At 43.8% G+C, this 14,038-nt stretch overlaps 1 protein-coding gene and 1 long non-coding RNA gene across 3 annotated transcripts in view; one reads left to right on the forward strand and one right to left on the reverse strand.

The window, feature by feature from the left end:
• The window catches only part of camkmt (calmodulin-lysine N-methyltransferase), a 158,345-nt gene that overhangs the window by 30,093 nt on the left and 114,214 nt on the right, over positions 1–14,038 (reverse strand). For both annotated transcript variants that reach the window (XM_060072883.1, XM_060072884.1), the window contains exons 7-8: positions 9,817–9,883; positions 7,958–8,032 (exon numbers count right to left, since the gene is read on the reverse strand). In XM_060072883.1, coding sequence (XP_059928866.1) covers positions 7,958–8,032; positions 9,817–9,883 — 142 coding nt within the window. The remainder of the gene's footprint in view (positions 1–7,957; positions 8,033–9,816; positions 9,884–14,038) is intronic.
• Positions 1,692–2,655, forward strand: LOC132473511 (uncharacterized). Its single transcript, XR_009529426.1, has 2 exons — positions 1,692–1,903; positions 2,523–2,655. It is a non-coding gene; the product is annotated as an uncharacterized LOC132473511 (long non-coding RNA).

Raw genomic sequence — 14,038 nt, forward strand, 5'->3', positions numbered from 1 at the left:
TCAAGCGCGCTGATTTGGAATGTCTGTGCTCATGACGTCATCAGGAATCTCAGCTCCTCCCCTTACTCTGCCTGGCCCGCCCAGAGACGTTGGCCCGACAATGAGACTCGACCGTGCGAGCGCCACATGTGTGTGTGTGAATACACACACTGTAACGCAAGTGTTTCTTGTCGGTTCTTTGACGTGTCTTGTATTTCCACAACGAGACTGTCGTGGGGGTTATCTAAGCCATGGTTGAGAAGGAATTGGGGGAAAGGAACTTTGGTTTGACTCGCTGAAGTACAACTGCGACATGCCGCCGGTTGCCGCGAGGCACCATCGCCCGGCAGCGGGCAGCAGGCTGCAGGCAGCGCGCGGTTCAGTCGACTTCAGGCTGATGTGAAAGTGGAAGAACCAGAGACGTCGCAGAACCCGACAAAGTCGTTTGTGATTCATAATATCGTCTGGAGGCGAACACAATATTTTGCCGGGCAGCGCTTATGCACCTCCGCCTCCGGCGGTGGTCCCTCAGCGGGGCTCAAGCGGGAGACATTCGCCGCCAACAATCCCTTTCTCCTCCATGTCGTGGTTCATGTTCTTGAGGGAGTCAAAGCCAAAGTTCCTTCCCCCCAATTCATTCTCAACCTTGGCTGAGATAACCCCCAATACGAGTCTCGTTGTAGAAATACCCATCACACCAACAGCAGAACGGTTATCCAAATAACAAGGAAGTGTACAACACTTGCGTTACAGTCCTGGAGCTCTATATCTAAATAATATATAATACATAGATATCTATATCATATAACATATTGTGTGCGCCTCCAGACGATATTATGAATCACAAACGACTTTGTCGGGTTCTGCGACGTCTCTGGTTCTTCCACTTTCACATCAACCTGAAGTCGACTGAACCGCGCGCTGCCGGCTGCCCGCTGCCGGGCGATGGTGCCTCGCGGCAACCGGCGGCATGTCGCGGTTCATGTACTTCAGCGAGTCAAACCAAAGTTCCTTTCCCCCAATTCCTTCTCAACCATGGCTCAGATAACCCCCACGACAGTCTCGTTGTGGAAATACAAGACACGTCAAAGAACCGACAAGAAACACTTGCGTTACAGTGTGTGTATTCACATTGATGTGGACGTTGAAGAACCAGGAACGTCGGAGAACCCAACGCGGTCGTTTGAGATTCATAATATCGGCTCACACAGCTTTTGGTCGTGATAATATATATTATATGATATAGATATCTGTGTAGGCTATATGATAATATTTAGATATAGAGCTCCAGGACTCCCGTGTGTTCTAGAATATTTACAGAACACGGCTAAAGGCTGTGTGCGCCTCGCCATTGCGATACATCCACTGTAAACAGAGCGCATGGTGGCTGCAAGCTGCTCAGGGCCACACCCCCACCCTCCTCCTTGACACGCCCACCGAAACAGCGCATTTGGGGGAAGCTCAATGTGCGACTGGCTCGGAGTGGCTGTAACTCTGCACCACGGCTGAATTTAGGGAACGTCTTTGAATACTGTGTTAGTTGCCCACTAATACCTATATTAAAGAATACATAAAATAGCATGTCATGGGACCTTTAAATGTCGGTATGTAATGGTATGGAGTTATTGAAACTTACTACGTGTAAAAAAGACTAGAAATTGAATGTTTATTTTTAAGCCTCGAAAGTTGCACTGGGTGCCTTTAACGGATGACTCGTATTTGTGTGATGATTTGGAGACTTTACAACAAATGACTGTAGCTCTGGAAAATATGACACAAACAATTGAACAACTGTGCAAGAGAGAGAATGGACTGATTCTTAATAAACTGGATGACATTGTTATGCATAAAAAACATGATCTTAGGGCACTGCCAGTTCGAAAGCACAAATCAAAACTGTCCAGAAAACGAAAATGGACCCAAGGTACAGCATGTTATGTTTTTGCTTATAATAATTGCTTATAATATTTGTTAAAGGCACCCAGTGCAACTTTCGAGGCTTAAAAATAAACATTAAATTTCTAGTCTTTTTTACACGTAGTAAGTTTCAATAACTCCATACCATTACATACCGACATTTAAGCAGCAAAGATGAGACGTCGTTGTGTGGTGAGAACTGATACAAAATCGATAACAACAACAATGCCGCCATTTTCTTTATTTTTTGTACAATAAATAAAGCAGGCTTCCAGTCAATGGAAAAATGGCTTCTCCCCACCGGCGATTGTTGTTGTTTACGATTTTCTATCAGTTCTCACCACACAACGACGTCTCATCTTTGCTCCTTGAATGTCGATATGTAATGGTATGGAGTTATTGAAACTTACTACGTGTAAAAAAGACTAGAAATTGAATGTTTTTTTTTCATTGAATGTTTACATAAAGTTGCACTGGGTGCCTTTAAAATGCAAACATGTCAAAACGGCAATGACTCTGTTCTCCACCATACCTGCCCCCTGCATGCTTAATACTTGCCTTCCACTCCAGGGTTCGTTCTGCTCATTATAATTTACTGTCCTCTTTTACATGTTTTATTTGTACAGCTCCCTTGTCGCCCCTAATCGAACATTGCGAGGAGGAGACACTGGGCCACAGCTCTTCTGCTGTCCTGCACGGAGCTCGGCAAAAAAATCCCTAGCTAACCCTAAATATTTATATTAAACCATTTTGCAACAGGCAACTGTGTGTTGGTGTGTCTTATTGCTTCCCACGTCTGCGTCTGCATCTTTCCCACTCCTGGCTAATAGTTTCAGCTTTTGTACTGTATATCAGAAATGATCACCCTGTACCACACTGCTGACTTGTTGATGATTTGTGAGCACTCACGCATTTCTCTAGGTATCTTAAGTTTCCTACTGGAGTCATCAAAACTTTGGACTTTGTGTTATTGTAAGAAATATTGTGTTGCAAAAACTAGAAATTGTAAAGACAGTGATGTGTGTACATTGTGCGAGTATCCGTCACTCGCGATGTGTGTGCAGTCCAAAATGAAAGAAAAAACCTTGCATCACTTGGGAATCGAACCCCCAATCAGCAGTCTTTAAACGTTGGTCGTTGGTAACTGTAAACAAAGAGATTTATGCGTTCACTGAGCAAAAGATTATGGAAATAAAAGACCACTTTTCCATCAGAAAAATCATCTGAACCGTTATTACCAACCCATAGACGCTATCATCAGAACCGTTATTACCAACCCGCGAGTGACGGCTATGCGCACACAAAGAGATCGCATTTTTTTTAACTGCTAACTAACAAACGGATTTATGCGTTCACTGAACAAAGATTATGGAAATAAAAGACCACTTTTCCATCAGAAAAATCATCAGAACCGTTATTACCAACCCATAGACGCTATCATCAAGCGAAAACCTTTCTCACATGCACACCCATCGCGAGTGACGGCTATGCGCACACATGCACACCCATAGCGAGTGACGTAGGACGTAAAGTCCCGGTAAGTCCCGCCCAGGTCGAAGTGGCGTCGATTTAGAGAGTCCCGTGGCCTAAGAGCTAACTGTAGCCTGAGTGCTGGCTGTAGACTGAGAGCTAGCTTTAAGCTAGTCTGGCTGTCATAATCTAGAAAGGATGAAATTAGAGAACATTGTAAAGCTTTCATTTTCATTTAGGTTTTCTCAGTCTGAGAAAGCAGCAAAGCCTGCCGGCATGGAGCTAAGGTTTTTTATTACAAAGGGTAATTACCCTCTGCAACAAGTGTTGCTTAGCCTAGGGTAGGGATGGATCAAATACACAGCATTAATCTCAGCGATTAGGCTATTTGAGTAAATGTTTTGTTAGCGCTTCTTGTTCTTTGAAAAAAGTTGTTTTCTCTTATTTAACCTAATCAAAGGCAGTTTTACATTGGCCACGGGTACATTAAAATTGGCCTATCTGTTAGAAATATTGACCGAACAGAGGGTACCTTGGTTTAGAAGCCCGGTCTCCTCTGCAGGTCTACCCCTGAGTCAGAGCGTGGATATCTTATAATATCTTTCCAATATCTATCTTCCTAGAGAAATAACAGCATTCAAACTGCTTGAGCTTCCATTGAGGGGTGTGGTTGTTTCACACAACACAGCATGCTGCTTCATTTTGTGTTGATGTCGGCGCTCATTGCTGTGAACTTTCCAACACGTGGGGAACTCGGCCTTCCCGAGCCAGCAACTCAACGTTGGCCGAAGAATCTATCTGACACAGCTAACAGAATCGTTTGTGATCTGTTTCTGGAACACACATTTACACCCTGTGTTGCCGTAATCAATCAAATAACCTGATAAGCTAGGAGGCATTCGATTCCAATGAATCTGACAATGTGGAACTAGTTCACAATTTGAGCTGGTTCTCAATTTTAATCCGCCCTAGAATACCCTATCAACCAACTCCAACAACAAAACAACCACATAGATGACCCTAGCAATTAGTCCTGCACGATTTGGTGAAAAAGTCAAATTGCGATTATTGTGGACAATATTGCGATATGCGATATAATAAACAAATGTTGTCATGAGTCTACCTTCTTGGTTATCAAGGAAAATGCTCACAGATTACTGATAATTTAAAATGTTTCTTTTACAACTCAAACATACAAGCTTAAACTAGCATAAAAAATACAAAAACTAAAAAATGTGTACAGTACTGTTTTCAAAATAACAATATTTTACAAAAAATATATTTTTCAAAATAAAGGCATTTGTGCTGTGCAAACTTGTTAGGTTTTCTCAATAGTACAACTAAATTAAATAAATAGAATAAATAAGACAATACATATATATATTTTTTTTTTTATTAAATCGCAGCCTTTTGCGGTTGTACAATCACAAAGGCTGATATCGCGATTGCGATTGCGTTTCGATTAATCGTGCAGTACTACTAGCAATCACCAAGAATACCCTAGCAACCACCTAGAACACCAGAAACCACCTGAAACCACCTAGCAACCACCTAGAACACCATAGTAATCACCTATAACCCCCTAGCAAGCCCAAAGAACACAATAGAAACCACCTGGAACCCCCTAGCAACCATATAGAACACCATAGAAAACCACCCAGAACCCCGTAGCAACCCCCAGAACACCACAAGTAACCAACTATTTAGAACAATAGCAACATGGACATCCTACCAACCATCCAAAGCACCATAGAAGCAGCACATTACACCCTTGTAGCCACGATAAAACCACAGCACTCCTACAAGTTTCCCTACAGTCCGTTTTCAATACACCAGGTACGACAAACTTTTTGTTCAGCTAGCTGCACACCACAATTTCCTCAGAAATTTTACTTTTTCTAGTTGTATATCATCAACTCTCCACTGGTACAAAGAATTCTCTTGTCAACTAAGTAAAAACAGACACTCACAGACATACACCCCCACACACACACACACTTTTATCTCACGCCCACACACAAGCAGCTTATGGAAGCAGCAGGCACCCAGTGTCCCAGCCAAGGATTCTCTGCCACCCACATAATGCCCTCTCCAGGAATCCTGCCTGCCTCGCTTTTCTCACACACGCACGCACGTACGAGCGCACGCACGCACGCACGCACGCACATACTCCCACACTCACACACTTTGTATGGAAACACACACAAAACTACAGGACACCTAACTGAAAGAATGAGCATTGTCATGTGAAAAATAATAGCTGGCACCAGTCAATTGAACAATCAAACTATTCTTACCTAATTATTCTCCCAGATCATTTCATCTTACAATTCTGGAAGCTAATGTTTGTCATATGTTGAACCCACAACTTTTTAAAAAGGAATGGAAATGCCTTCAAATGGTCTTGCCTGTAATGACATCCTTGCTTGTATTGCATGTTAAATATTGGTGCAATGCTTCCACTTGAACTATATTGCATTTGACATTCAACTGTTCGATGAGACTCAGGTTTAAGGGTTAGTGGTCACAGTTGTAATGCCATCATTCTTTATGTTGCTCATAATCCAAAATTCAGTGTTGAGTGTTACACAGTTTTTTCTATTGTCAACATTTTTATGTATTAATAACTGAACTTATGTGACCATTTCAACCTCAGCCCTGCATGTTAGAATATGTGGAACAACGTGGACTAAGAAGAAGCTAGAAAGGATATAGTTAACTAATGCTGGAGCTGGATCCTAGTAGACAGCAGTCTCTCTTGTCTGAGGAGACGAGTGGGGAGGACACACCCCTCTTCTCAGAGACCGATATCTTGAAAGCTTCTCTACTGACTCGTCCCATTCCTCTCCTCTACTCTCTATCCTCATCTCCTTTCCTATTTCTCCATTAATGTGTCCCTTCTGCTCTGCCCTGTATGGCCTTGTCTCCACTCTCCTTTCCTCTGCCCTGTATGGCCTTGTCTCCTCCTCTCCTTTCCTCTTCCCTGTATGGCCGTGTCTTCTTCTCTCCTTTCCTCTTCCCTGTATGGCCTTGTCTCCTCCTCTCCTTTCCTCTTCCCTGTATGGCCATGTCTCCTTCTCTCCACTCCATATCCCCTATCCTTGATTCCCAATATCCTCTCCTCTCCTCTCCCTCACTGGCTCCCTCCTCTCTCCTCTCTCTCAGTGGGTGCTATAATTAACGGGAGTGGAAGCAGAGCTGTTGACCTTTCATCACAACTATGCACCCGCTAATCTGTCAGCCTTCACTCACCAAACCCCCACACAATTATCACTCTCACTCTCTATCTCACTCTCTCTCATACACACACAAACACACGCACACACAGAGGAGGAAACTGACAAACAAACAACATGCGGGTGGATCTTGAAGTACTATACCCTCTTAACGCCCCCCCCCCCCCCCCCCCTTCCCTCCCTTTTCCCCCTGGCTTTCATTGCAATTATTTCTCTCTGTATATGTCAAGCCTGTTCATAATACCACTGGAAGCCTTCATTCTCTGAGCAGCTCTCTCTCTTGTTCATGGCTGTGCTACCTGACCATTAGCAGGAGTGACCACGGCATTCAGATAAGGCCAACACACCGATGCCAGAGAACAACGCACATGCATTAAGACAAATATAAGACAAGTATATTGTACTGTATATTGTACACACACACGCACACACACACACAAGGTGTGTGCTAAGGTGTGTGTGTGCAGGCACGCTTGTGTGTCTGAGTGAGTGAGATAGAGTGGCTGAGTGTTTGACTGTTCATGTGTGTGTGTGTGTGTGTGTGTGTGTGTGTGTGTGTGTGTGTGTGAGTGTGTGTTTCCATGTGTATTATCTTACATACAAGGGTGTTCAGAAAAAAAAAAGGGCATTCAAATATTTTAAATTCATTGCTACCGGCCAGACCAAGCAAATTAGTTGCGTGTGTGTGTGAGATCACACATGATCAGAATCCCATCATTTTGATCAACACTTTAAATCTCATTGGCCAGACATCTGCATTTAAGCGAAGTGTTGGTAAGTGCTGTTTATATAAGCTCCATCTCGCCGTCTGTTTCTATCCCCCCCATCTCTTTTTTTCATCCTCCGCTCTCTACTTCCTCGTCAAGATGCAATTATTTGCAATTTGCCTAAGTCATCCATTTGCTGGGACACCAAGCATGAAAACGAGGCAATTTGGTGTAAAATGGAGGCAGGCATCTGAACAGATCTGCATGCTTGCCTCTGCGTGTGTGTCCAAGCGTGTGTGCATGTGTGTGTGTATGTGTGTGTGTGTGTGTGTGTGTGTGTGTGTGTGTGTGCGTGTGTGTGTGTGTGTATATATATGTCTATCTGTCTTTCTGTGAGTGTACATATATTTTAATGTGTGTGTCCTTGGAAATAAAAAGTGGATCCATGCATGCAAAAGTGTGTATGTGTGTGTGTGTGTGTGTGTGTGTTTGTGTGCGTGTGTAAATGTGTATATGTGTGTGTGTGCGTGTGTCTGTGCGAATGCGTGTGTGAATGCGTGTGTGTGTGTGTGTGTCTTTATGTATGTGTGTGTGTGTGTGTGTGTGTGTGTGTGTGTGTGTGTGCGCGTCAACGTTCTTCAGGCCTACCAGTCTGCACACATGATGATGTCAAAATGTCCTTCCAGCGACGACACGTCTGCCTCACTGTCCCACCTCACCACCCTGCAGGACAGATAAGCGGACAACATTAATGTGGTTCAGTCCGGTACGACAACCAGTACCACACACACACACACACACACACACACACACACACACACACACACACACACACACACACACACACACACACACACACAGCATACAATAGCAGAAGAGCAGAGACCCCGGCAGCCCAGAGCACCGCCTCCCCACAGTGTTTGACTAGATGTTGCATCACATGATATCGTTTCCCTTTCCCTTGGTTATGTTTTTAAACGTTCTTATGGCTCCCGTTGCTACTGTGTTTCTCCATCTCATTGTCACCCTCTGTTCACTTGACAACCACTCCTTTCTTGTGTCTCCCTCTCTCCGCCTGACCCCTGCTGGGTCTCTGCTTCAAAGGGAGAGGCATAGTGAGGCAGAGAGAGGGAGGAAGGAGCAGCCATTAGCATGAAAGAGCGCTAACTATTTCACCACTTGATATATATATATGATGCCCCCGGCACACACACACTATCCATCTTGTTCCACCTCCATTTAATTCTCCACCTCTCCCTCCCTCAGCGACTGAAAGTCCTTACCCCTCCCCCCCTCTTTCTTTGGAGCAGAAAGGGGATTATTAATTAGGCATTATTAACACCCAGTAAACAAAACAGTAGGCACCGCTAGAAATGCAATCTCTCTTCTCAGCAGGAGGGGGCCTAACGTACTTTATATGCCCCCCATCCCCAGCCCCCCTTGCACACACACACACACACACTGACACACACACACACACAAACACCACAAGGCAACGCAAGGAAACACGACATTGGCGACAGATCCCTCCCCCCTTGTCCAATCACGCGCTGCCCTTCGGCCTGTCTTGCGTTATGCCGATGACAGGAGACATAATCTGAAAAGAAAACAATCAAAGCAATGCTGCCTAATTATCCTCCCTCCTCTGCCCATGTAAATACACTCGTGGGGGGGGGGTGGCTGGCAAAAGACTTTTGCTGGGAAGAGGTGGAGGAGAAGGAGGAGCAATTAACGCTGTTTTAGCGTGTGCTTTGATGCCGGAGGACTTTGAAGGGATTGAGGTAGGGGTGTGTGTGTGTGTGTGTGTGTGTGTGTGTGTGTGTGTGTGTGTGTGTGTGTGTGCAGTGAGGTGTCCAGGCAAAATAATTCCTTTCGATAGAGATTTGTCATCCAGAAACCTGTCAAAAGTAGCCCTTGAAAAACACCCACTCACATGCCCAAACACACATAATGCCCATGCATGTATGAACACACACACTTAGACACATGCACAATTCTACTAGCACACACACACACACACACACACACACACACACACACACACACACACACACACACACACACACACACACACACACACACACAAACAAACGCTAATCTTAACAAATGTAATTTCAGTTTTATAACAAAACAATAAACTCCAGACTATAAGGGAATGTTTCTAATAGGAATGTAATGAAGTAAAAAGAGGATTAGTAAATGCAAAGAGATGTGCTCATATGTTTTTGCAAAAACCACTGGTAAGTGTTTGCCCGTGTTGGAGTGTTGACATTGTTCGTAATGACTTCATTAGCCTCTGCACGTCTCTCTATCTGCTTCCATCACACAGTACTTAATTCAGCGGTTATCACAAGACCGACAAGTGCTTGAACCCAATCTCCTCACTGAGGATTACAGAAGAAGGCCGTCCATTCTCCGTTCCCTGGGGGAGGGAAAACCCCACCAGAGAAGGGGGAATATCCACTGGATCATCCTCTCATATTTGGCTTTTGGAAACAGGATCTCACCTGCTAGACACGTGTGTGGAGCCGAACACGCCGGCTTCTAGGTTCCTCTCGATCACCTGTCGAACATCTGGTGAGGCGTCGTCAAGGATGGATCACAAACAGACATGTTGCACATTCAAATCTAGCCTACATACAAATGCATGTGTACACACACATGCATCCATACAGGCATGCGCACACACACAAGGGAACTCAAATATTTTGTCGATTTTGAGATTGGTTGGGAAGGAATAAGGCTCATACATTGACCAGGAGATCCAGTATGTTAATGAATGCTGAGTTAACCATGTATCACCTCCAACACGGTTTGGCTCTCCTGCTCAACGCAGGAACCCTTCTGAATTCTGACAAATCAACAACCTTTCCATTGAACATCATTCTGACGCAATTCAGCATCATAATGTATGAAAGTTGTATTCACGTGACGCTCGTTATTTTTTTTTTTTAAATAGACGCTACTAACGTTAATTAAAGTAACGTTAACTTTCTAAGGTTGGATGAGTCCATTACGCAAACATTACGATAACGTTAAATGGAGAATACAATCATTGGGTAAGTTAGCCCAGCATTATCAGTAGTCAACAATCAACAATCATACAAACAATTACATATAAGTGTGTTGAACATTGTTATAACGTTATATCAGAGCCCATCGTAGTAAGCTGAATCGATAAAATATCACGTCACTAAATATGGTATGCGCTGTATTACTATGTTGGAAAGCTGAGTTTGAAATTACACATAGCTGGTGCAAAAGGCTGCCAATTAAGTACAAAAACATTGCAATAAACCATAGTATGTATAGTGACGCCCACGTCACCCACAAAGAATGCAACGCTTAGTATTTACAGGAGAGAGACTGTTTAACTTAACAAATATATTGTTAATTGATTTATGAACTCAACATTAATGTAGCCACATAAATTGTCAGCTGATCATGTCCTCTCTGTATCTCAAGACTTTTGTGCTTCTGTTGACATTGTGAATACTTTATGTTGCAGGTAGACTGATAGCTTTTCATTGGATGTACCAATGTCAACTGTTTTTGATACCTGGAGTATAGCAGGGGGCAAGACCCTTCACACAGAAACACAAGAGGGATGGCCACAGGAAAAAGGTCAGGAAGAGTAAGCGGTGCCGCTAGAGGAAGACCGGTGGGTAAAGGAAGAGGGACGACATCGGCAGGCGGCATGGCAGGAGTGAGCAGGATATGTGACCAATACCCAGACCCAGATGGCCAGACCACTGGGTTCATGGCAGCACCGTTATAATTATTGTTAGCAACATCACTCCTGTTATCTTCTTTATATCTTCCTCTTCATAGAGGTGAAAAGTAATATTTTTACACAATTTATAATTATTGTTGTAATAAGATATATTACATGGTTACACACTGCCTTCTTTATAAGATAACTCATATTCAAATAAAAGTAAGAGTCTGAGTGTTTACATACATAAGCAATGTTCCTTATATTATACACAGTACAGACATTAATCTATATTTGTCAAAGTAAAATTGCTTTGCAATTAATTAATTTACATTTCAAGGTGGTTTTGTGAGATTGCAAATGGACATAAAATGAGAGTTGGGGGAATATCGTGTCCTCAAAAAATTAAAAAATGACAAAAATATATGAAAGTGCAGCTTGTTCAGTTGACACTGGGGTTCAGAGGAATGAGGTTGTAGTTTACGTTCAGTTTTCGTGTCTTGAAGTGTAGAGCTGGCCCCTTTGAGGTCAAAGACATTGCACTCAGATGAATAGTAATAAGATAATTACCCATCTCAGAAAAATAAAGACTAGGGCCAGTGTTGTGCCTGAACACGTTCATTGAAGGATAGATCATGAACTCGTTCATATTTTGGGCGAACATGAACTGAACGTACTGTATTACTGCCTGATGAACGTTACTGTGAACTTGTTCATTCTGGTGTCTGTTTAGGGCACGCTCACTCGGTTTAACTTCGTTCAATAGGGGGGTTATTTGTTTATAAACACGGCGGATGCGCGCGCAGAACGCCGTGTTGTTTGACCGGTTGCCATGGTTATCTCCGTGTGGTTCATTTGCAGTTGCGGTGTTGTCAGCTTACGGTTACATTCAACTGTAATCAGAAAACGTGGTTACATGTTATAGATGTTCAGTTGGCCTCGCAACATGACTGCATGGTATGAACTCTGTTCCTTTAATGGCTTCCGCTACTCGTTGCCTAGGTTACATACAGAGCGTTCCAACCCCGTATTGCAAGTAATACTACATCCCCCTTTCTGACTTAAGGATGCCGTCTAAGAAGATGCATAACTTAACAATAAAACTCCTGTTAAGAAAACATTAATTATTTCTTTCACTCCTCTTGAGAGTTAAACTAAACACGTCATCTTTTCAAGCAACAGGATTTTAAACTAAGATTGTTTTATGTTAATCTCATAACCTTTTCACCTTTATGTAATAGTCTTACTGGAACTATGAAATCATGTCAAATGTAAACATGCATTTTTAAATTTTTGCATTTTTACTTTCAACAAATAGATACTCTAACAAGCATCAACAACATTTACTTTAACTTTTTTTTTTTTTACGAACAGTCATTGTCTTTTAGATGCACTGGAGGTACTCTCACTCTGGAAGGGACATGTCCTTCTTTTACTGGTGTCTGCTGCCCTGAGTCACAGGGATTTGCAGGTGGAACAGATGTGTTCACCGCAGTGGATGCACCATCCTCAGGTAAGTCGGTGCGTGTTGCTGGTGTAATAGGGGTGGGCAAGAGATGGTACCTATTTCTTCGCAGAGTGCCCCTAGGCGTCTCCACAATGTAGGATCTCGGAGTGCCTGCATTTGACACCACTGTGTCTCTCTCAAGGATGTCCTTGACCCACACATGGTCACTTTGTTGGAGGAGTGGCATGTTTCAATCTCTGTGACGGCGGTCGTAGTTCAGTTTCTGCTTTTGTCTGTATGCCTGTTCAGTTCTTTTTAGACTGTTCATGTCTGTCCAGCCCGGGTTAAGCTTAGATGGAATGAAAGGGACAGGTGTTCTAATGTTTCTGCCCATGAGGAGCTCTGCTGGATTGTGTCCGTTCGCCAGAGGAGCGGCGCGGTAGGCCATGAGGCCAAGGGTCACTGTATTTCTTCAGGATACCCTTGATTGTCCTAACGGCCCGCTCTGTCTCACCGTTGCTTTGTGGGAAGTGGGGGCTGGATGTGACATGGCTGAAACCCCACTCTCATGCAAACATTCTGAAGTACTCGGATGCAAATTGTGGCCCATTGCCTGAGCGCACCACATCTGGTATGCCATGACGTGCAAATATGGATTTCAAGTGTTCCACCACCGCCTCAGATGTTGTATAAGTGAGTTTGGCTACTTCAAAGAATCTGGAAAAGTAGTCTACAATGACCAGCTAGTGCTTATTATTTTCTGTCCGAAATAGATCTGCCCCCACAGTGGACCATGGTCTTGCTGGGAACTCAGTGGGTTGCAGTGTTTCTCTAAAGTTGGTTCTCTCCCGACTGCATACATCCCAGTTCTCTATCAGTTGTGTCGGGGTCTTTGCTAAGGCCTGGCCACCACACAGATTGCTTGGCCCTCTCTCTGCATTTAGTGAGTCCCAGGTGGCCCTCATGCAGTTTGTTCAGCATATTTGCTCTAAGTGACACTGGAATTACTTTTCTACAACCACAAAGTAGCAAACCCTCGTTAACTGTTAGCTCACCTGAGAATGGCAGGTAGGGACGGACTGCTCTTTGTATGGAGAATTTATCTGGCAAGCCCTCCTTGCAGTATCTCTTCAGTGTGTGGGATACAGTGTCTTTGTCCTGATGTGTTTCTATTTCTTTAAGTCTTTTGTCTGTAGCTGGCAGGTTTGCCATCACAGTGTCCACGTACAGGCTCACCTCTTCTTCCTGTATGCCCTCCGCTGTGTTCTCGATTGGCGCTCTGGAGAGCACGTCAGCAGTGGCAATGTCCTTGCCTGGCACATGTGAGATGGTGTAAGAGAACCTCATCAGCCGCATACGTAGACGCTGTATGCGAGGTGGCAGTTCATCCAGACTCTTTGAGCCTAGCAGGGGAACTAAAGGCTTGAGATCTGTCTCTACGTGGAAATCCTTTCCTATAAGTAACTCTCACAGGCCCATGTTGTGGCTAAAGCTTCTTTTTGGATTTGAGCATAACGATGTTCGGTGTTGCTCAGGGCTCTCAAAGCATATGCCACCGGCTTCCAGT

Source organism: Gadus macrocephalus, chromosome 15 (assembly GCF_031168955.1).
Source record: "Gadus macrocephalus chromosome 15, ASM3116895v1".
NCBI classification, from domain to species: domain Eukaryota; kingdom Metazoa; phylum Chordata; class Actinopteri; order Gadiformes; family Gadidae; genus Gadus; species Gadus macrocephalus.